This window comes from Artemia sp. Qi Xiang Cuo, chromosome 2 (assembly GCF_049724085.1).
Source record: "Artemia sp. Qi Xiang Cuo chromosome 2, ASM4972408v1, whole genome shotgun sequence".
Taxonomy (NCBI): domain Eukaryota; kingdom Metazoa; phylum Arthropoda; class Branchiopoda; order Anostraca; family Artemiidae; genus Artemia; species Artemia sp. Qi Xiang Cuo.
In genome coordinates, this window is record NC_142795.1 from 65,933,285 (window position 1) to 65,956,524 (window position 23,240).

Genomic DNA, 23,240 nt, shown 5'->3' on the forward strand with positions numbered 1-23,240 from the left:
AGCTGTAAGATCAAACAGTTCGTAGTAACGAACTGTAAGTAAGGAGCGACCCGGCTCAATGGTAACCGAAACTCTAAAAAACGGAATTTTGATACCAATAGATATATCAAAAGAATCAGATTTTAATTTTGATTTCAAATATATAAATTTCATCAAGTTTAAATTTATCTATCAAAAGTTACGCGCCTGAGAAAATTTGGGTGATTTTCGGAAAAAGGCGGAAAGACCCCTAAAAGTTATAGAACCTTAATGAAAATTACACCATCATATTCAGCGTATCAGAGAACCCTAGTGTAGAGGTTTCAAGCTCCTATCTACAAAAATGTGGAATTTTTCATTTTTTGCCAGAAGAAAGATCACTGATCCGTGTTTATTTGTTGTTTTTTTTGTTTTTCCCCAGGGGTGATCGTATCGACCCAGTAGTTCTAGAATATCGTGGGAAGGCTCATTGGAACGGAAATTAAAAGTTCTAGTGCCCTTTTAAAGTGACCAAAACAAATGGAGGGCAACTAGGCCCTCTCCCACGCTCATTTTTTCCCCAAAGTCACCTGATCAAAATTTTGAGATAGCTATTTTGTTCAGGATGGTCGAAAATATTATAACTATGTCTTTTAGGATGATTTAATTACTCAAAGCCCCCAGGAGGAGGGCTGAAAGTTATGAACTATACCCAATGTTAACATATAGTGACCAATTGGTTATTGGGACCCGGCTCAATGGTAACCGAAACTCTAGAAAACGGTATTTTGATACAAATAGATACATCAAAAAAATTGAATTTTAATGCTGATTTCAAATATATAAGTTTCATCAAGTTTAATTCTACCCATCAAACGTTACGTGCCTGAGAAAATTTGGCTGATTTTCGAAAAAAGGGGGAAAGACCCCTAAAAATTATAGAACCTGAATGAAAATCACACCATCATATTCCGCGTATCAGAGAACCCTAATGTAGAGGTTTCAAGCTCCTATCTACAACAATGTGGAATTTTGCATTTTTTGCCAGAAGAAAGATCACGGGCGCGTGTTTATTTTTTTTTGCCCCAGGGGTGATGATATCAACCCAGTGGTCCTAGAATATCATGGGATGGCTCATTGGAATGGAAATTAAGTTCTAGTGCCCTTTTTAAGTGACCAAAAAAAATGGAAGGCAACTAGGCCCCCTCCCACGCTCTTTGTTTTCCCAAAGTCACCTGATCCAAATTTTGAGATAGCCATTTTGTTCAGCATGTTCGAAAATATTATAAGTATGTCTTTTAGGATGACTTAATCCCCCGAAGTTCCCGGGAGGAGGGCTGAAAGTTATGAACTTTACCCAATGTTAACACATAGTATTGGTTATTGGGAAGTATACAGTACAGACGTTTTCAGGGGAGATTTTTCCTGGTAGTGGGGGGGTCGGGCAGGGACGTACGCAGGGGGGGCCTCCGCCCCCTCCCAGAAATCTCACTATTTTTTTCATTTTCCCATAATTTTCTCATTTTTCTCACAGAATAATGGGTTTGAAGGATGTGCCCCCCCCCCGAAACAAATTCCTGCGTACGTGCCTGGGGTCGGGGGTTTTGTAGGAGGATTTTTTCATGAAGGAAGTTTTCATGGTGGAAGGCACATTGCTATGAAGGGGACACCGGACTTCCCAGCATTATTTAAAAAAAGATCAGAAATTAAATAAAAAAACAAGTTTTTCAACTGCAACAGCAGTAACATCAAAACTTTAAACGAACAGAAAATATTACATATATGATTGGGTTCACCCTCTAGTCAATACCTCACTCTTTAAGCCAGAGATTTTTTAGTACTTTCATAAGAGCTATTTATTCTATTTAACGGCCTTTGTGATTAAGCGGTCATTTTTAAAGAACTGGAACAAAATTTGAACTTTCGCTTAAAGAGCAAGGTATTGACTAGGGGGCAAACCCCCTAATATACATATTAAAAATATATGAATATAGAAGTTCGTTACGTAAGTTAATTCGTAAGTTACGTATACTTATTACTAATAAAAACGTTCGTAAATAAAATGAAACAAGTTTCGAGAAAGCCATTTAACCAAATAAAAGTAAATTAATATGGAAATTTTGTTTTAATTATTCATGTACTGTGAGCCAAGATCAAAACCTGCATTTATTCAAAAATATTCAAAAATTAAATAAAAAAAACATTTTTTTTTAACTGAAAGTAAGGAGCGACATTAAAACGAACAGAAATTATTCCGTATATGAAAGGGGCTGTCCCCTCCTCAACGCCTTACTCTTTACGCTAAAGTTTGACTTTCTCACGACTATTTTTTTTAAACAATAAAAAACTTTAGCGTAAAGAGCGAGGCGTTGAAGAGGGGACAGCCCTTTCATATACGGAATAATTTCTGTTCGTTTTAAGTTTTAATGTCGCTCCTTACTTTCAGTTAAAAAAACTTGTTTTTTTTTATTTAATCTTAGAACAAAGATGAGTTAAAAAACGATAATCTTTGCTGAAAGATGCAAGATAAGTGCTAAAAAACGGGCCTATTTATTCAGGTTAACAATGCAAGCGGAAAAAAAGTAACTTCTAGTTTTTGAGATTTGAAGATGGACAATTTTTGCTAAGAATGAAGCACTTTTGGATACTCAGACTAGTTTATGATAACGCTGGTTTGAAAGACGCAAAAATATTAAAAATATATTTAATGATTTTGGACCTTTATTTATAAATAATTTGGCACAGGTAGTTCAACATAGTAACATCAAAATGATGTAAAGATTTACAGGGGCACATCTTCCCTAAATAATGTTGCTCTTCTACAGGATGATTTAAAAGTGTTGGTTAATTGGGTTAACTTAAATTCAATGACAAAGCCAGTGGTTGGCAAACTTATTAGCCTAAGAGTCAAATGTGAACATTACAAAAAAATTTAAGGAATTGTTAGCCATACCTGCTTGTTTAGTGAACTTTTTTTGCACTAAATAAGTAAGCCTAATTGGCTACACTAAATAAAACTAAATTTCAAAGATTCCAAGTTCTCATCAATAAGATGACTTCTCAGTTTATTCTTGATAATATTTATGCTTAAAAACAAAATGTTTGCATATACATGCAAGACCAAAAAAGGAGAGACCACAAATGCTCATTTTATTGTAAGAGTCAGGAATAGGCCTACTATTCAAAACATTGAAACTAGGCTACTTGTGTCTTCCTTCTCCGGGTCATTTAAAGCAGACCACTTGTGCTGTAAACTAAGACTATGTTTTTTGTTCTCGAATATTTCCAATTCAACACAGAGACATTTGAATTTAGAGTGCCATATCTCCTTGTTTTTTTCAGTTAATTAAAAAAACTTTTTCCACAAAATAAGTTTTTCAAAGAAATGTAGCTTAGAGCTCCATTAAACCAAAAATGAGCAAAAATAAAATCAAATAATCTACCAAGCATGACACTACCACAAATCAGCATCAATAAATAAATGAAACCCAAAACAAACAGAAATTACAATAAATAACCAAGTCAAACTCAAAACATGCATAAATTAACATGAGAAATGCTCAAAACCCCTATGCCTTCCCAAGGCCAGAACAAAATTTGCACTTTACTGAGAAAATATAAATGTTTTTACTTTTATAACTTTAATAAATTAAGTAATATTAATATTTTCATTATTAAATATCAGTATAATAATAATAATAATAATTTTATTATAAGCCAAAAAACAGGCCATACAGAACAGTATTCTTAATTACACTCCACAAGAAAAATAACATAAATATCAAGTTTCACTCATTGATGTCAACACTTCATTTACATATTTACATAACTGCCTGATTGACCTTTTTACTGTCGTTTTCAGGATCCCCGGGAACTCCAAGTTACCACCCTCAAAATATTTTCCCTTAATATAGAAAGTTGCTGGCACTCGGTGAGAATATGGGCCACATCCTCAATACCTAGGTTACATCTGGGGCAAGAGTAATCCGCATTTGCATCTGGGGCCACTCTATTTCTTTCAAATACTCTTTTTCTATTTTTTAGTGGCAGGCAATTCGCTCGAATCCGAAACCAAGTCCTCAATGTCTCCCCCAGTAATCCTAGTTTAAAATAATATTCCAATCCAAATATCTCTTTTACATGGGAATAAAACTTCAATGTTTCAGATGTTTTAACTGCCTGGGTCCACATTTGGACTTCCTGGTCTTTTATTCTTTCTACAATCATAGCCAAAAACGTATCACCCTGATCTGAGGGTCCTAGCCCCTCATTCCAAATATATGATAATCCTAATCCATCTAAAACATTTTTTATTTGATTTATATATATATATATATATATATATATATATATATATATATATATATATATATATATATATATATATATATATATATATATATATATATATATATATATATATATATATATATATATATATATATATATATATTATATATATATATAAATCAGACAATGGACATTCATTTGTATTTTTTTGTGCATTCACTATTATTGAATACATAATAGACATCCTTCAAGGAACTGGGCACCCGAAAGACATTTCTAATTTCCCTTTGAAGGAGCTGTCAAATGTCTCCCTGATTTTGTGTTAGCCTGTTAGCCCTACTAATGTTGCAGTAGCCTACTGGTGAACAAACAATTTTTGAAACTTAAAAAGGGGGCTGGGAGGGGGATAAGGACCTACAGACAAACCATTTCTAATATAATCAACAGCCTTCCTTATTGCAGCCAACTCAATTGAAAAAAATGACAATTTTCCCTTCTTTTAAAACTACAAGCAACATTTAGTCTTGGTATGGTAAAAGCACACCCAGAGTTAGTATCAGTCTTAGAGCCATCAGTAAAAATTTTAGTATGTCCAGTCCATTGTTAGGCCCATCTAAACCAAAGATTTCTTATTTATAATCTAAGCTCATCAAGTCTCTTACCTAATGGTGGCATAACCTTAATTAACCTACCAAACCCCTTAGATCCCTGACTACTAATATCCACAAAATGTTCCACCTTTGGCAGGGGGAGACCACATTGGGTTATGTTTTTTATCATTTGGTAAAATGGGGGACTCTGTTCTTGGGGTACTGATGCTAGCTTTTGTGTGTCTACTATGGTTACCCTATAATTCTTTGCTCTTCACTTTTGAAATGTTCTGATTCCTGCTCTGCTGTTGCTTGTAATTCTTGTTACTGCTTATCTTCTAACTACACATATTTCTTTGTTCTCACTGCCACATATCTTCTAAACACATATTTATTTGTTCTTCTTTTTCATTTTTGATTTGTTCTGATCATTATTGTTGCATTTTTTTGTTGCATTATAGTAGATTGAGAAGCAGTTGTATAGCCTAAGTTGATGAGGAAGGGTTAGTTGGTAAGACACTATGTGTCTTTGTTTTGAAGCTAGTCTTCAAACACTTTCACCATGGAAATAAGCATAGCCAAGGCTACTTGATACTCCTTAGAATAAATTTGTTATATTATTTATTCTATATCAATTGGAATAACCATTTTTGAGGAAAAAGTAGGTGTTAAGTCTATCCTGTAACAAAGAAAGAATATATACATATAGATCCCGGTGCCACGCTGATGAGGGAAGACTTGTGGTGGAGGGGCTAAAAAAAACCACGGCGGTGCGCCACTGGTAAGATGTCGGCAGCACGCCGCCAGTGCAATCAATGTTGACCACAAACATTAATGTTTTCGTCAGTCGTTCTCAAATCACAGCTTAAATTTACAAGTTTAATTTCTCTACTCATTGACAGTACACTTTCATAGGATACTCCACCTAGTAGCTACTGGTAGCAACCAAACTGTCATATTCTTCCCTAATACTTCCCTCGCCCCTTCTCCCCTGTGGATAACACCTTGATAGGAAACCGTCTCTGCTTTAATTCAAATGATAATTAACTTTTTGGCATCCCTGCTTGAAAAAATAAATAAATTTGAGATATTATCAATTAAATATATATATATATATATATATATATATATATATATATATATATATATATATATATATATATATATATATATATATATATATATATATATATATATATATATATATATATATATATATATATATATATATATATATATATATATATGTATATATAAAACAGGGTACATCTTCATTTGGATCAAGAAAAAAAAAAAAACAAAGCACCTTTTCTTCCAGATGTCATTTTGGTCTTGGAAAGGGTTTTTTAGAACCATTCTTGTGTAGTTTTTTTTTATTACTAATTCATTGTTTATCATCCCTAATTTTTACTTTTACTATTGTAAATTTTTACTTTGTTTCCCCCTTGACATGGTAATAGTAAAATAATTTGTAAGTTGGAAAAACCCAACATAACATCAAATCTGACCATGCTGCATGGAAACCTATCGGATTCATTTGTTTACTAATTTTTGCCCTATCATCCTTTAGTTTGTCTCTTTAGTTAATTTTATTGTTGTATAATTATTGTGTATTTTCTCTTTTCTCATTATTTTACTCCACAGATGTCATCTTTGTATGTGACATGGGTGAAAAAAAATAACTAATCAGACAATTATTACTTAAATAATTTCACGATATGCTCCGTATCTCACAGGGATATATGGCGGGAGAAGGATCTTGAAGTTTTTTACTGTTTGTTTCCAAAATACCTAAAATTTTAATTCAAGGTAGCCTCCTACCAGTGTGCAAAAAAAAAAAAAAACAATCAGGAAAACATTTGCGGGATAGAACAGCTGACCCGAAAAGGTTATGCACTTTCTGTCTAAGATCAACCTGAAAATTTAGGAAAGCAATTTCTAAACAAAAATTTTGATATAAAAAATGCTGAAAGATTATAATTCAGCGAGCTCAAAATGTGTAAGCTATATGAGTAATTATTGTGACTTTAGTGATGTTTGGTTTCTTTTTTTGACTAAATATTATTGCTCTTATTTTTAGTTCATATATTTTAATCATAGATTTTTAGTTCCTCATTATGCCCAAAGTTCCAATGAAAAAAGCCATGGTCCAGAAGAATGAAGATGATCTTAGCATTGAAATGGGTTATCCTGAACTACTGAAGATCCAAATGAATTTCGATAATGCAGAAGAAGAGAAGAAGGTATTTATGAATTTGACCTAATATTTTGCCAACATTTTTTTTCTAAGCGTAGAGAAATGATGACTATTAACAAAATAGTAATAATGTACTAAAAACTGCTGGCTCTAGAATCTTTTGAGGTTTACTACTATCTCTTTGGTGATAAATAAAAATAATAATTTGTTCCTCATCTTAAGAAATGATTTTGAATCAGGAGCTATATAGCTTGCACTTATGTAATTGGCAAGACTAGCAATATATTACTTAGTGTAAATCTATCTTTGCTGTAAGGTTAGCTAAAATTTTGCGTATATGCCTGGTCTTATTTTTATTTATATCAAAACAATTTTAGAGCCTGATTAAGATACACCAGAAAAAATCAATTCAGCAAAGAAGATGCTATTGCAAAACTGAATATAGAAATTACCTTAATATTTTTGTCGACTTAAGGGAAAGGAGCAAAGGAAGGAACTAGGCTAGTCTAAATTGACAATGTGCAGATCATTAAATGTCGAAGCTTTTACTGAACTTCCCTAAGAATTTTATAAAAAAAAAAAACCACCAAAATTATCAATAGGGATCAATCTCTTATTATCGATTCAAATGTTCCATAATATGGCTGCTAATCAGCTGCCTTGTTATTGTGGTTTCAAACAGTTCGTGGTAACAAACTGTCAGTAAGGAGCAATGCTGCTCAATAGTAACCGAATCTCTAAGAAGCAGAGTCTTGATAACAATGGATACATCAATTGAATCAAATTTTGATGCTTATTCAAAATATGTAAAACTAATCAAGTTTAATGTTACCCATCATAACTTCAAAGCTTGAGAGAATTTGCCCAAGTCTTGGAAAAAGGGATGAAACACCCTAAAATAATCAAGTGATCTTAATGAAAATCACACCATCAGATTCAGCATATCAGAGAACCCTAATTTAGAGGTTTCAAGCTCCTATATACAAAAATACGAAATTTCGCACTGTTTGCGAGAAACAAGATCATAGACGCGCGTTTATTATTTATTTTTTTTTGGTGTGTGTTTTTCCCTGTTGTGATCGCAGCAAACCAGTGATCTTAGAAGATCGGGAGAGGGTTCATTTGATCGGAAATCTAAATTTCTAGTGCCTTTCTGAAGTAATCAAAAATATTGGAGGGCAGCTAGCCACCCTCCGTGCTCCTTTTTTTCCCAAAGTTGACCGATCAAAATTTTTAGATATCTATTTTGTTCAGCATAGTCAAAGATCTAGTCTTTGAGGATGACCCCCCACAGCCCTCGGGGGAAGGGCTGCAAGCTACGAATTAACCTATTTATTACATATAGTATAGACTATTGTGAAGTATACATATGGGCGTACGTAGATTTTTCTCTAGGGGGGGGGGAGCCAATGTTGTGATGAAGGGCGGGGTCTGAAGTAACATTGGTAGTTCACAAAACCTTACATTGCCAGCAAGTTCTATCATACTTATGAAATCTTTATTAATAAGTAATCACTAAAAATCATAAATCATCAATAAGCTTCAGCATTAATCAATCTTCTTGGATTAGAGCTAAATTTTTCCAAGACATTATTGATAGTTGCTTTTTGTTTGACTTTTATTCTGTCATTCCATTTTTTCAGCCATCTACCTTTTATCAACTGTTTTTTTAGCCATCTACCTTTTTTCAACAGCTTTTTCAGCCATATCTAGTGTAAATTTTAAGTTCTGGGGGGGCAGCTGCCCTCCTTCCCTACGCCCTTGAGTATACGGATATATATATGTATATTTTTTTGGGGGGGGGGATTCTGGCAGGGGAAGGGGGGGGGGGGGTAAGTCGGAGGATCATTCCATGGAGAATTTTTTCGTGGGGTAAGGAAATTTTCAATGGAGGGGGAGCTGGATTTCTCGGCATTATTCAAAAAAGTGATCAGAAATTGAATTAAAAACAAACACGTTTTTTTAATTGAAAGTAAGGAGCATCATTAAAACTTAAAACGAACATATATTATCATGGATGTGATGGGGTTTGTCCCCTCCACAATACTTTGCTCTTTACGCTAAAATGTTTTTTAGAACTTTAAAAAAGCTTATTACGGTACCTAATTAAACTTTTCTTATTGTGTTTCAGGAGACATTCTTAAATAATTGCAATAAAAAGTCAAACTTTAGTGGAAAGAGCAAGGTGTTGAGAAGGGGGCAGCCTCCTTCATATCCGTAATGATTTCGGATCGTTTTAAGTTTTAATGTTTCTCCTTACTTTCGGTTGAAAAAACTTGTTTCTTTATCTAATGCCACCATAACACTACCTAGTTAGGTAGCACTGCTTCATGTAAATTGGTGTTCATAAATTTAATAAATCATAAAGGGTTATAATAAATATTCTTCAATCCACTAACAAGCCTTTTTGTTGTGTTGATCTTTCCTGCTGGTCCTGTAAATAAAGACAACCCTTTAAGGACGAACTTGTAGTCATTGATATGATTTTTTTTAACACCAATGGGCTCCCGAAAATAGAAAATCACAAAAATATTCACACAGAAACAATTCATTGCAGCCGTTGAAGCGCAAAAACTACTAGTGACACACTAATGAGACATATGAGATATACATTTATTAAAAAAGAAAAAAACACTATTCGCCTGCCAAGAGAGGCAATATGCTTGGAATAGTAATATTTATTTTTAGTATAGGAATGTTAACAGACTAAATAAACTTCTTGATTCAACAAAAATATTCAAAAGGCTAGCCTGTATTAGGTTAGGCCCGCTATGCCAAATCGTTTTTCCCAAATATAATTTTCCAGGTTAACTCTTTTCTATCAAGAGACTAAAACAGTATCAACTATATGCATTTTTATGGAGTTTGCCCAAGCCTACGGCTGTTTATATATATATATATATATATATATATATATATATATATATATATATATATATATATATATATATATATATATATAAATAAAACCCCAACAGCATATACCTTCACATTATGATTATTATGAGAACCAAAAGATCCTCCCTCTTCCTTTTATTATATCTAAAAGCATCAAAGCGAATTTTTCTGATGTTGTTTTGTTATACATTCAATTATAATAGAATGTTCCGTTTTTGCAAAATAAAATTGACTGCAAAAAAAAAAAATTAACGTTTAGAATTTGATTTCAAAAACTGTGAAGAACTTAATTTCAAAGAACGAGCAATCGACGTAACCACTGCAAAAATGAATCCGTCAGTTTTTAGAGCTGCCTTAAAAAAAAAAATAATGATGCCAAGGGAAAGAATACATGCAACTTGTGTTGTCTTGTCGTGTGGCATGCCACGCTCATTAGCAGCTGAAAAGAGGCAGTTTTTGTTGCTCATTAATATTAAGACCAAATTATGAAATCACTCTCTGATGCAAACAACTAGCTGTTTAATGCTTGTAAAGCAACTTATCTGGCACTCTGAAACGCCATTTGACTCCAAAATTGTACCTCCTGACGTTCACAAAGAACACTCTGATTAGCATAGAGATAGAAAAGAATGTAAAAATACTGACGTTGATGCTGATCATACCCATCAAGAGGAATTTTGGCTGGAAGATGAGCCTTAGGTTTCAAAGCCACTTTTCTTGATTTTCAAGCTGATATATTTTCCTGGTTATTCAGGGTTTCGGACAGGTCGGTTCTAATATAATACTTCTTGTTTTGAATTGACTCTATTTTTAGGAGTTATTACATTTCTTAGAACAGACGTAATCGTCTATTACTAGGTTACTATCTACCGCTGCAACCTGGATAGAACGATTACCTGTCGAATAAAAAGATTTGTCCTTATTGAACTGTTATTTGTAGATCTTTTATTTCTTTTCAGATTGAAGCATTGGTTTGCGTAGCACGTCCAGACGCATATGTTAAAATGGAAAATGATCTTTCAATCCAAGTGGAGCGATTTAGTAACTATCAAACTACAGTTTGCTTGATTGCAATAATTGCCGTTGTTTTTATTTTTATTTCTGCCGTTGTTGTGTATTATTTTATATTACATAAAAATTAAATGATGTTTTTTTTTAGTTTTTTTCCCTCTTAATTTTATTATATGTAAAAGCATCAAAGCGAATTTTTCTGATGTTGTTTTGTTATACATTCAATTATAATAGAATGTTCCGTTTTTGCAAAATAAAATTGACTGCAGTATTTTTCCTTCAGTTTTTTCATAATACTATAATTATAGGCTAATTTATATTGGCAATTTATATATTGGCAATTTCAAAAGATTTACGCATTGGTTGAGAGCATGGCAAAAATTGTAATTTTTTTCTTTTAAGTTGAAAAAAAAGGATTTTTAGAGGAAAGACTTGATGATAAAGGTTCTCCCATTGGATAATATGTTAATTAGGAGCATTATACATATTTTAAAGTAAGAATTGTTTTCTTGACATGTCTCCTTGTCATAAGTACCAATTCTAAATTTATACCGCCTAATTACTTTTAGGTCTCCTTTATCTGCCCATTTCTCTGTTATTCTAACCATATATCAGTCGACAGTATTTCCAAATAATAGTGGTAAACTTGAGGAAAACCATCAGACAATGGTTCCGGATTTTTGCTCACTACAAAAAAATGGGCACTTCCTCGTCAGTGTGCTCATGCAGACTTCTCTTCCAGTACTCTTCAATACCACTTTACCTTCAGAACAGAATAATTCAATCAAATTTCAGAATGTTTACTATCCATGTGCCGAAGATTCTAAACTTTTTGCGAAATCCAAAAGGGCGCACATAATTGCGTTCGTTATCGCCGTCCGTCGTTCTTAGTTCAAACTAAGATGTCTCCGTTTTACTCGTAGTACGTTTTATTTCTTCATCCTACCAACGGCGTTCTAAATTCAAAAAACGTCTTATAATGCAACTTATCCACAAACACAGATACAAAAGATATCTTACCCTAGTAAAGAAAAAATATCCTACTCAGAAATTACCTCAAAGTCAAACAAAGGAAAATCTCTCACTATTTGTTAGTCTATTTGAAAGTTAGCGCCAAAAGTAAAACTAAACAAGTAAAACCGATATAAACGCTCAGTTCTTCATCCATACGACGACGGCTGGATGAAGTTTCAAACAACGGCTTATAAGCGCGAACTGAAACGTCGTTTTACAAAAAAAAACGGCTTATTAGAAAGCCGAGGTTTTGATGGCAGCTGGATGGCGAAAACGAACGCAGCTCATGTGAAGGTTTTGAAAAAATTGGACTTAGGTCCTTTCGGCGTAACGCTTTTTCACGAATTTGAAATTATGCCCTTTTGGCAAAATTTTTATCTCGGTCAGAACTGAAGATATGCTCATTTTGAATAGACGAATCGATAGATCTCTTCGAACCATGTGCTTAACTCATTTTCGAAAAAAAGTGGACTTACGCCCATTTTGCTTAACGCCACAGATATATGTCTCCCTTAAATTACGGGTAATAGGTAGCGAGGACCTACGCTTGTGCTCAACATGGCACAGACGTCTCTATATCTCAAACCAATCCTGAACTTTCTCCAGTCAAACAAAAAGTTGGATCTAACGTTGCTGTCGAAAATGACATGCGACTTCTTTGATTTAGCAGCATTACGCGACGCTAAACTCGAACTCTTTCAACTAGCATTTCCTGAAAGAGTAGCTTTAGCCACAAGAAGCCGCACAAAAAACCCAGCAACATCGGAAATAATAGATTTGCTAGCTGAATGTGATAGGAATATCCCACTTTCGTCATCACTCACCCATCTCAAGTTCCACAGGTCCCCAAGACCAACTTCTCTATTCTGCTAGGTGAAATTTGAGATCTGAAGAGCTCAGTGTCCGTGATAAAGCAGTATACGATGGGTGTTAAATTGACAACTTGCCCAGATGCTTGAGCTACAGCCTTAGCGAACAACAAGCCTCCAACGTGTACTGTCAAGGAGGCACACTTGCTAGCATGCCTCTATAAAGAGGTGACCCACCACAATGTTAAGCGATTTCCGGTCCTAGAGGTCGCAGAGAGACAGCGGTAATTACATTTTGTAGCCCAAGCTCAAACTAAGAAACATGCAAAATTTCACCCCCCTGCGACTTTATCTTCATGGGTAAAAGTGGGCCGGAAGTTTCGACCCTCCGACTACAGCCCCCCTTTAAAGTTGTCCGATTGAAATTTATAGGATAAGCTTTCTTAGGGTCCGGGAGCTTATCCTCGAGATTTAAGATAAATCCGATTATTTCTACCCTGTTTTCCAAAAAACAAACATATCCACTTAATGTTAATTTTTTTTTCTTGTTAGCCTCTCGTACAGGTCACATTTGGAAACTGATCCGGGTGAACGAGGACTCATTCGATGCAGAACTCGACTTTTTAGGCCCTATTGATATTTTCAGACCGAAAAAATTATCTTCTAAATTTACATTAGCGAAAAACCTCGTTTACCTATAAGAGCCCATGTTAAATTTTCCCACCACAGCCCCCCTTTAACTTTGTTTGACTGGGCTGAAATTTAAAGGATAAGCTTTTCTGGGGCGTGGGAGCTTATCCTCGAAATTTCAGCTCAATCTGATCACTCCTTCCCTGTTTTCCAAAAACAAAACCTAAATTTTCGTGTGGGTGTGCGTGTCTCAAATGTAGAGTCCGCATGCTAAAAATATAAGTAAGCGTGTGTGTTTTTGGTGCCGGGATCGAGCCTGCAGAAAATTAGAGTGACGACCCAGATTCAATAGCCTGTCTGAGGAAAATCTTTGTATAGCGAAAACAAAATCTAAAAAAGAAGCTCGATTTCTTTTGAATATTATTTGAAAAAAATTACGTTTTCTAAAGAGTTAAAGAGGCTGAGTTACAAGGTCGAACCTTAAAGCACCCTGTCGAGAAAGAAAAGAATAATACACAATCATCTAACAGTTAGTCAAGCAATAATAGGTAATAAACGATACAAAAACGTGCAAAAATTATTTGAAAAAAAATATGTTTTCAGAAGAGATAAAGAGGCTGAGTCATACGTTTGAACCTTGAAACGTCCAGGGATTAGCAGGTCGAGTTTGGGGGGTGGCCCCCCCTAAACCCCCCCTTTCGCAGCCTTTAAAAAAAAAAAATTTTTTAAACTGAAAGTAAGGAGCGACATTAAAACTTAAAACGAACAGAAATTATTCCGTATGTGAAAGGGGCTGTGTCCTCCTCAACGCCTTGCTCTTTACGCTAAAGTTTTTATTGTTTAAAAAAAAGAGTTGTGAGAAAGTCAAACTTTAGCGTAAAGAGCGAGGCGTTGAGGAGGGCACAGCCCCTTTCATATACGGAATAATTTCTGTTCGTTTTAAGTTTTAATGTCGCTTCTTACTTTCAGTTTAAAAATTTTTTTTTATTTAAAGGCTGCGAAAGCGGGGGGTTTGGGGGGCGGTACCTTCTAATCAACTGTACCTTCTAATCCCTGTACGTTTTAAGGTTCGAACTTGTGACTCAGCCTCTTTAACTCTTTAGAAAACGTAGTTTTTTTCAAATAATAATTATAGAAGACGCTTTGTCAATGGATCCCCTGACTAGACTACAAACACTTAGTCAACTTCAGTCCAAAGATGGGATTCAGGAGGTCAGGCAATTAAGAAACAATAAACTACAAGTTAAATTCAGCGATGTTGTAAAAGCAAAAGCTTTTTGTGTTGAAGCTCCTAGTGTCCTTTCGGAAAATTTACCAAGTGGCAGCAGCATCAAATGCAAAATCAGGGAAGAATAATCTTATGGCATAATAAGAGGACTTCCTATAGAAGGGGATGCTCACGAAGTGGCCAAACATAATCCAGGCCTCATCGAGGAAGCTTTCCGTTTTGGACAAAGTAAAACGATCAGACTGATTTTCAAAAATAGACAGACCATGAGCTTAGTAATGTCTAACAGAATTAAGCTTGGATACGACTTTTCCCGGGTAGATAAGTACATGGAGGCCCCTCGAAGGTGATTCAGATGCCAGAGCTTCGATCATCTCATTGAAAACTGCAAAAACAGTCCCAGATGCGCAAGATGTTCCGGACCACACTCTAGTAACAAGGATAAACCCTGTAACGGAGGTCTCAAATGCTTTTCTTGCAATGGACCTCATGTATGCTTTAGCCTAAGATACCCTAAATTGAGAGAGATTCTGGGAAACAAAAATAATCAATGGATAGATCTTCTAAAGTTTTTAGTCTGAATATCAATGGTTGTCGCAACAAAGGCCCAGAAACTATTTCTTCATATGAAATATTTCTGTATATGAAAAGAACCCCACACGGGTTAATTAGATTCCTCTATAATAAAATATCTATCAAAAAGGGGTACAAGTATCATTTTGGCTTACTCAGTCATTGAAAGCTAAATCCCCTGGCAACAGTTCTCTTTCCATGCTTATAGTTTTATCCATAATATCTTTTTTTAAGGTTAAAAATTGACCTTTTCGGTCAAGAGCCAATTATCAACTTCATACACTGTTAAACTAAAACTGGGTTCAAACCTAAAGCTGCATGCAACTGTGATTCAAAACCGAAAAGGATTTATCTCCAAATTATTGTAGTGAGGAACGAAAGGGTTCAATTCCGCCCTCCTGCCTTTAAATATGATACAAAATAATATAAGGGAATTCTTTCTACGTTGGTTTGTTACAAATTTTTGCAACATAGAATAACTGCCACAAAAAAAAACAAAGTTTACAAAACTGTGGAGATTTGACTTGAACAATTTAAATATCCGGATTAAAATCTATCCGGTTTTTGGGTTTGGCATTTGATTCCAAAGAGAGAAAAATATTCTAAGAAAATCGCTTTCTAGGTTTAACGTCATGTTTTCATGTTCTAGCTATGATGTAAATTCAGTTTCCAAGAATTAAATTTAAAGAATAACGAAGGTATATTTGGTATTTATTATCCATATCGAAATGATCAGATGTGTGTTTTTTCCATGATTCATTTTAATAAGCCGATTTTTGAATGCCAAATCCCCAGACACCCCTTAATACCACAGATTACTTCTTAATACCACTTAGGTTTAGCTTCCTTGATTAATAATGCTTAAAATATTGGTCAATCAAAAAAACGAGGGAACTTTGAACCCAGTCCAAGACTTTGACGATTACTCTATGGATTTCAAATAGTTTTCATTTTATGAGCTTTCTTTAAGTCTTTTTAAATCTCACCCCCTCTCTTTCAAGACAAAACAACAGACATAAAGCCCGACTCATACCTTTTTCTAGATGAAAACCAAACATAAATGGTAAAACCAAACATGGAAAGGGGGGGGGGACAGAAGAACACGTTTATAAAAAAAAATCTTGTACTCAAAAGTTGATTCTTTTGGCGGGGCTAAGTTGTCACACAGAAAAATCAAGAAGCAGAATTCAACCTTTCACTCAATTAATTAGCTTAGCATATTACAGGTAACGTATACTATAAAGGTAGCTTGAAAATAAACTTATATCGAAAGTGAAAACTAAAATTCAAATCATATTCATAAGCTTAAAGATTATCAAGGGCTGTTTTTCTATTTCCCAAAATAGCAATTCAGAAAAAAATAAGAGCAATTGAAAATTTTTATTTTGCATATTGCTATAGATAAAGGTGTTCAACTCAAATTTCATCAAAAACCTTTAGACATTGAAAACTAGAAGGACATTATTTTACTTAACAATAGATTTCCCAAATTATCACAAACAGTTCAAGAACGAAAACACGGGTTAAGTTGTCACACAGAAAAATCAAGAAGCAGAATTCAACCTTTCACTCAATTAATTAGCTTAGCATATTACAGGTAACGTATACTATAAAGGTAGCTTGAAAATAAACTTATATCGAAAGTGAAAACTAAAATTCAAATCATATTCATAAGCTTAAAGATTATCAAGGGCTGTTTTTCTATTTCCCAAAATAGCAATTCAGAAAAAAATAAGAGCAATTGAAAATTTTTATTTTGCATATTGCTATAGATAAAGTTGTTCAACTCAAATTTCATCAAAAACCTTTAGACATTGAAAACTAGAAGGACATTATTTTACTTAACAATAGATTTCCCAAATTATCACAAACAGTTCAAGAACGAAAACATTAAAAGCTTAAAACTTAGCGAAATACTTAAAAACTTACTCTTCAATTTTCCTATTGCCATTTTCCTCCGTTTATTAAAGGTCCTGAAATGGATGAAACGACATTAATAAACATTGTAACAGTTGTGTTTCTGCAGCTAATAATACAAGAGAATCAGAGAGGTATTATAATCAAACAAGAAACATAAACACAGACCAAAATTAGAATCATCAGTAATTCCTTTTCTTAGCTAAATGGCCTACAGGCCAGCTAGGCTAGCTTGATTTTCAAAAATTTTCAGATGGTCTTGTTCGAGCAAAATATGTGAAGACACAAAAAGATTTATTTTTACCGCTATTTCTATCTTTCTTTTATTAGAAATGTGTGTTCGATTTTACTATTAGTTCTTTTTTCAGTTATTCACTTATTTTTTCTCCAATCTTGACTATTGTATTCGCAGAGAGCAACATGGAAATATCTAGGGCTAAGATGGAACAAATGAAGGTCCAAAACAATTCTTAACTATGTAAAAAGGAAACTGTTTAGGGCCAAACGAAAAGTGTGTAGTCCCTCATTAGGGTAGGAGGATGTCGCAAGGAAAGATTTAAGAGAATACAAGTTTCTTGGGAGGATGTAAAGAGAGAGGCTTTGAATAGATTAGGATGGAGGAAAGCGTGCGTAGCTATGTCGCCCTCAAGAGGTTTGGTGAGGTTTTGTTAGTAGTAGCTGCTTTGAGTTGTTAGTAGTAGTAGTAATATAGCTTCACAATTATAAGTCTAGAGATGAGAGTAGCATTAGTATTACAAGATTTGTATTTCAACATTAGTTTACATTTAAACTAGTTTTAGACATAGAATTTTCGGCGTGCATTCTCGCCAAAAACATTAATAAAATTTTAATCATTTTCACTTTGTACTGTTTATCTGGTTGTTAGTCAAAATGAATTAAGTTTTGCAGAAAACTTAAGGACCTTTAGAAGAGACAGGCAGAGATACCTCAGGTATATCGTATGCAACCAAACAGAAATAGACATTTAAACGAAAACTAAAGTGCCAAAGAATAGTCGGAAATTTATCTAGAAGAAAACTAGCATAGCGGTGTTAGAATCCACTTGGCATATACTATCATTCAGAGCTTAAACTCCATGAAAGGAATTTTAGAAAAAGACTCATACTTTAATCCCCATAAAATGCCATGAAAACTTTCGATATTCGATTGGCTATATAAGACATATATCTAAATATATCAATAGAAATGGATAAAAGAAACTCAAGATTAACCTCATAGAACAGAATTTCAAACAAAGAAAGTTATGAAGTCCTTAGCAAGAAATTAAATCAACGTACCAAATTATAATAAGAAATAACTTATTATTCATATTTAACAAGCAAAAGCTTTACAAAATCGCAACTTCCTTTCTAATTTCTTTCAAGTTCAATTGCTCGTTAATACCACCTCGCACTAAAGTTATAGCAATGGTAATATATGACTCAAAACCAAATTTCAAACAAAATCCCATAAAACGACCGTTCGTAGTTGTAGTATATTCAAAAATAAATTTTGCCTTGAGAGCAAAACTTTTAGGATGTACTTTTAGGATGAAAGGAAAGGACCCACCCTCACCTCCCACAACGGTACGAGAAAAAAAAACTGAAAGTACGATTTAAAGATATTTGAGAGCCCTCACACCATCAGAAATATCATGATCTCCTTCCCCAAGTGAATAACTTTGGCTGCGCCCAAAAAAAAGGCTGGAAATAAACAGAAATTTCCAAATATCGTTTGCGATATCAACATTTACGTTTCGATCTTCAATATTGATTTTCGGTCCGATATACAGATAGGAGACTGGCCCACGATCAGCTGATTTTGACTTGATTAATTCTCCATGAATTGATTCAAATGATAAGTTGCTGAGCATGTCAAAGCAAAAGTAACTCATTCAATACCATCCTTGAAAAAGACAATTAGAAATACTCCGCCATTTTTCCACCTGGATGTCTCTCTATCCAAGTGGTCAAGAGTGCCAAACCTGGGCCATCCCAGCACTGGTTCAGTCGTCTCGGCCTTACGTTTGGCCTCCGGACAAAAGAAAAAGAAAAGTGACCAGGGGAACATTAAAGCTTGTTTTTTCGGCTATAAAATTAAGAAAGAATATGGTCAGCAAAAAAAACTACAAAATGAATTTCATTAAGGTTTTAAAAAAAAATGAAGAGTATTAATTTCAAATCATACATTGAATGATTGACACCAAAAGTAAGCCGCTCCGCTATTCTTGGTGTTCTACCTTTCAGTGGAGGCAGTTTTATTTCAACTTCTGTCTTTAAGACACTATTCATCTCGTCAGTTAGCACAAAGTCTCTTGCTTCAGTCATCTTCCAAAAGAGGACCTTACGTTCTTCAGTTGCTACTTTTAATAATGATAACATTGTGAACAGAATTCCCTTTCTTGCTCTTCTGCTCAATCAGAATGTAATCACCAGCCTTGACTTTCTCAGTGTCAAATTAGAAGTTACTGGTAGGGGGCTTGTCTTCAATGTCTATGCTAGGGCCTGAAGAGTTGTTGCATACAGGATCATCTATGTCAGAATTGTCACTCTAACTGTAACTCTTGTTGGAAAAGACACGCCTTTTGCTTTTTAGTCTTTTCACTTGTCTGACTTTCTTCTGTTCCAGGACTAGGGCTTTTTGGCAGATACAGCTTTTATCCTAGCAGTAATGCATTCTTTCATAGGGGTGTCAGTGAGCACATTTGAGTTTTTCATATTTTTTTTCCCGTTGATTTTTTGGGTTTGGGTTGATTGATAAAATGCTGCAAGTAAAGCAAATAATGAGAGGCAGTCATCCAGCCAGAAGTATTTTCTAAGCTGATCATGATGGTTCCTGGTAAAGCTCCCCTGAGTAAAATTTCCGGACCCTGTTTTTGTGGGGAAATAAGTAGAGGAGGGACTGTGTTCCCAACACATTAACACCAGCACAAATCGTGGTCAACTGACCTCTTTCTGCTGACGTGACCTTCCCAACTCACTTCTAACCTCGCTGTGCAATGATTTTACCAGGCTTGTAGATTTTTTCAGACCTGAATCGTCAAAACTTCCAATGTCTTGTGGTCTGAACATGTGTTTATATAGGCCTCAATCCTGGTTGTTAAAGAAAGCTCCTACGCTGTGACAGTTGAAAGCAGTTGTCCGTCATAGGCTTGTACTTATTGGCGTTCTTACTGATAGAGTTTTAAGTCAATCCATAAAACCACGGAACCAATCTTTACCTGTAATTCCTCCACTGTTTCGACTACCTTTGCAGTTCCTTTATCCGGTACTTTTATGCTCTTAATAATGGCATAAGTGTATGCAAATTTTCACGCTTCTAGGGGAATACAGTCGAAAACATATAAGCTATCGTTTTCAAGTAAGTTTTTAGTCTTTGTGCTTGTTCCTCTGTACATAGTGATAATGGGTTGTAACAGGGTGTAAGGAAATTCAGGTCCAGACTTTTTAGAGGGATATTCAGCTTCTCAACTTTTCTTTTTATGTTGTCTTGAAGGATGAAAAAATACTAACAGCAAACTGTTGAAGATGGCACGTCTCGGACGCTGCCAAAAACAGGCAAATAATAGGAGAATACAATGTGAGTTTACAACGCGAGTTTTCTAGTATTCGTAACTAGACGTAGGCTTTCAGACAAAATTGAACAAAATTCTAGAGTTAATCACTATAAAACCTGATCCAATCTGAAATTTTTGGTAAAACTATTAATTAAGGTCAGACTTTCTAAAAAAATACACTACAATCTGTCAGAGCGTTTATAATCCACCAGAAGCCCCAGAGGTTTTGTATTGAAACTGTTTGCTTTGGCTAGAAGTGGGCCGGTCTCCCCTATACTAATTTTAATATTTAATTTTGCCCAACTGTAAACTTTTGAGTTGAATTCTTAGAAGAAGCTTTTATCCAACCATAATGTGATTTGTGTCAAATCGGTTTTGTGGTGTCTAAGTTTTCTGGAAATTGGAAGTAGGATAGTGGGTCTCTTATGTTATACTGTTGCAGGAAAAGTAGAACATGGAGAATGTTAAAGGCCGAGTTTTAGTGAAATATAGAATGACTATTTTCTAAAGACCTATATTCAAAGGACCTCGGGAAGTATTAGTAAGATCCCTCCCCCCTCCATCACAGAAGCGGCTGCCCCCCTCTCCCTACACAAGATGCTGCCTACGTCCATGCTATTGACATATCAGTCCTTTTCTTCTTCTGATTCAAAAAATATTCCTTTTCTTACTTAATTTTGACTTATTTTACTGGCCAATATTTATTCGATTGAAAAGGGTTGTATTGAGCAAAGGGTTGTATTGACTATTCACATATTTGAGTATATGATGAAGTAGTAAATTTGGCGGTACAATCGTTCGGTTTGGCTTTTTGTGTAAACAGGAAAATTCCGCTCGTTTCTTTTCATGATTTAGTGTGACAACAAAGAGAATTTAATAGCTGTATAAAAATCAAAAGAAAAATAGCAGAAAATAGTTCAGGTATGAATACACCGAAAATGGAGCCAGGGGAGCAAAAATTGTTTTCAGTTCGATGTCAAAAGTACTTTAATTGTAAATTCTTTAATTGTTGCATCTGCCCCCCCCTAAACCTTCAAATTTACATTAGATATGGCTGAAAAAGCAGATGGTTGGAAAATCAGTTGATAAAAGGCCCTCCATCACACTATCGACTGCTTCCCCCCCCCCTAGACAATATGCTGGCTACGCCCATGGTCAGGTTCAATTTTTTTTTTATCAAGTTCAGTCAGGTAATGCATGCAAAATATATCATTCAAGAAGCTAAAGACAAATGTCTTTTCTTGGAAGAGCAGGTCAATATTAACTATTTGACATCCTTCGGTCATAGCTAACATCGGACAAACCGGTCAAAGATCACTCTTTTTCGGAGTCACGAAAAGCAATTAGTAACGAAGTTAATTAATAAAAACAGTAATAATCTTGAAGCATGTCTATCTGAAAGAGCATGTCTATCCGAAATAATGGTTAACATTCCTGAGGCAGTGTCAGATGGGAAATTTTTTCACTAGGCAGTTTTTCTCAAAACGCATTTTTTAACTTTTGGCTACTATGTGCTGTGGTTCACTCTTTACTAGGTTGCAGCTACCGCTGCAACCATGATACCTTGCCGGGACATGCTTTAAAAAATGAACCTAGAAAATTACTGAAAAAAAAAACAAAACAACAACAGATGCCGATACCAATAATCTTGATACGATAAATGCGATACCAATACGCGCAACATCGATACCACATAAAACCGTTCCCCAGGGACTATGGAGGGCCATATCATCATCAAAACCATATATATTGGACATTTGGACTATGTTAAACAAACTGGCTATCTCAATATTTTTTTTGGACTAGTTTGGGGGGAGGGGGCCTGCAGGGAGGGGGGCTATTTGCCCTCCAATCTTTTTGATCACTGAAAAGGGGCACTTACAAATTTAATTCGTTTTCAAATGAGCTATTGCACACCTCTCTATGATGCTCTGGCCACCCCCTAGCTCTTCTAGAAAAAAAAACGAAAGTAAAAAAATAAAAAAAAAACGACCACTCTGATTCCAATGGTGCACTTTTAATTTTGATCTGATGCTATTTTCGATGGGTTTCAGGCTCTTTTTCGAAATCACCATAAATATTTTTTCGCAATAAACTTTTACTTCTAGGATTAATCGAAACAATAGCTACCATTCCTGATTCAGTCTCAGATGGCAATTTTTTCTCACCAGACAGTTTTTTTTTAAAACACATTTTTCAAATTTTGATTACTATGGGCTGTGGCTCGCTCTTTACTAGGTTGCAGCTGCCGCTGCAACCATGACAACTAAATTCAGTTCATTAATCTTGCCTACATAAGCCCTAGGCATATTTATGTATCCAATCGAGGTCATTATGTTGCAACTACTGCCGCGACCATGATGCAAGACTGAAGGTCTAGCTAAAATGATTTGGCCATGGAATGTCGAACAACTATCTCGGAATGTCCCCTGGTCTAAATTTTAGCCCTATTTGTAAATTTCTATTTTGTGACGCGAAACGGTATTAAATCATCACTTTGCTGTATCTTGGATGTCTTTCGTTACTTAGAAAGGGTTAGCATTTCAAACATACTTTTCAGATGAACCTT

The 23,240-nt window shown here is 34.7% G+C and overlaps 1 protein-coding gene across 1 annotated transcript; it reads left to right on the top strand.

Annotated features, from left to right (window-relative positions):
• The first annotated feature begins 2,677 nt into the window (after positions 1-2,677).
• LOC148955511 (uncharacterized) lies at positions 2,678-11,186 on the top strand. The gene is made up of 3 exons (XM_089102628.1): positions 2,678-2,703; positions 6,939-7,081; positions 10,893-11,186. Exons 2-3 carry the CDS (start codon positions 6,956-6,958, stop codon positions 11,073-11,075), a joined length of 309 nt encoding a protein of 102 aa, XP_088958754.1. The 5' UTR covers positions 2,678-2,703; positions 6,939-6,955; the 3' UTR covers positions 11,076-11,186.
• The last annotated feature ends 12,054 nt before the right edge of the window (positions 11,187-23,240 follow it).

What these genes read in the sequence shown, in the direction of transcription:
- LOC148955511 (XM_089102628.1), top strand. Translation starts at nt 6,956, where the DNA reads ATGCCCAAAGTTCCAATGAAAAAAGCCATGGTCCAGAAGAATGAAGAT. An exon ending in ATGCAGAAGAAGAGAAGAAG is followed by an intron (nt 7,082 to 10,892) that starts GTATTTATGAAT and finishes ATTTCTTTTCAG; the next exon opens with ATTGAAGCATTGGTTTGCGT.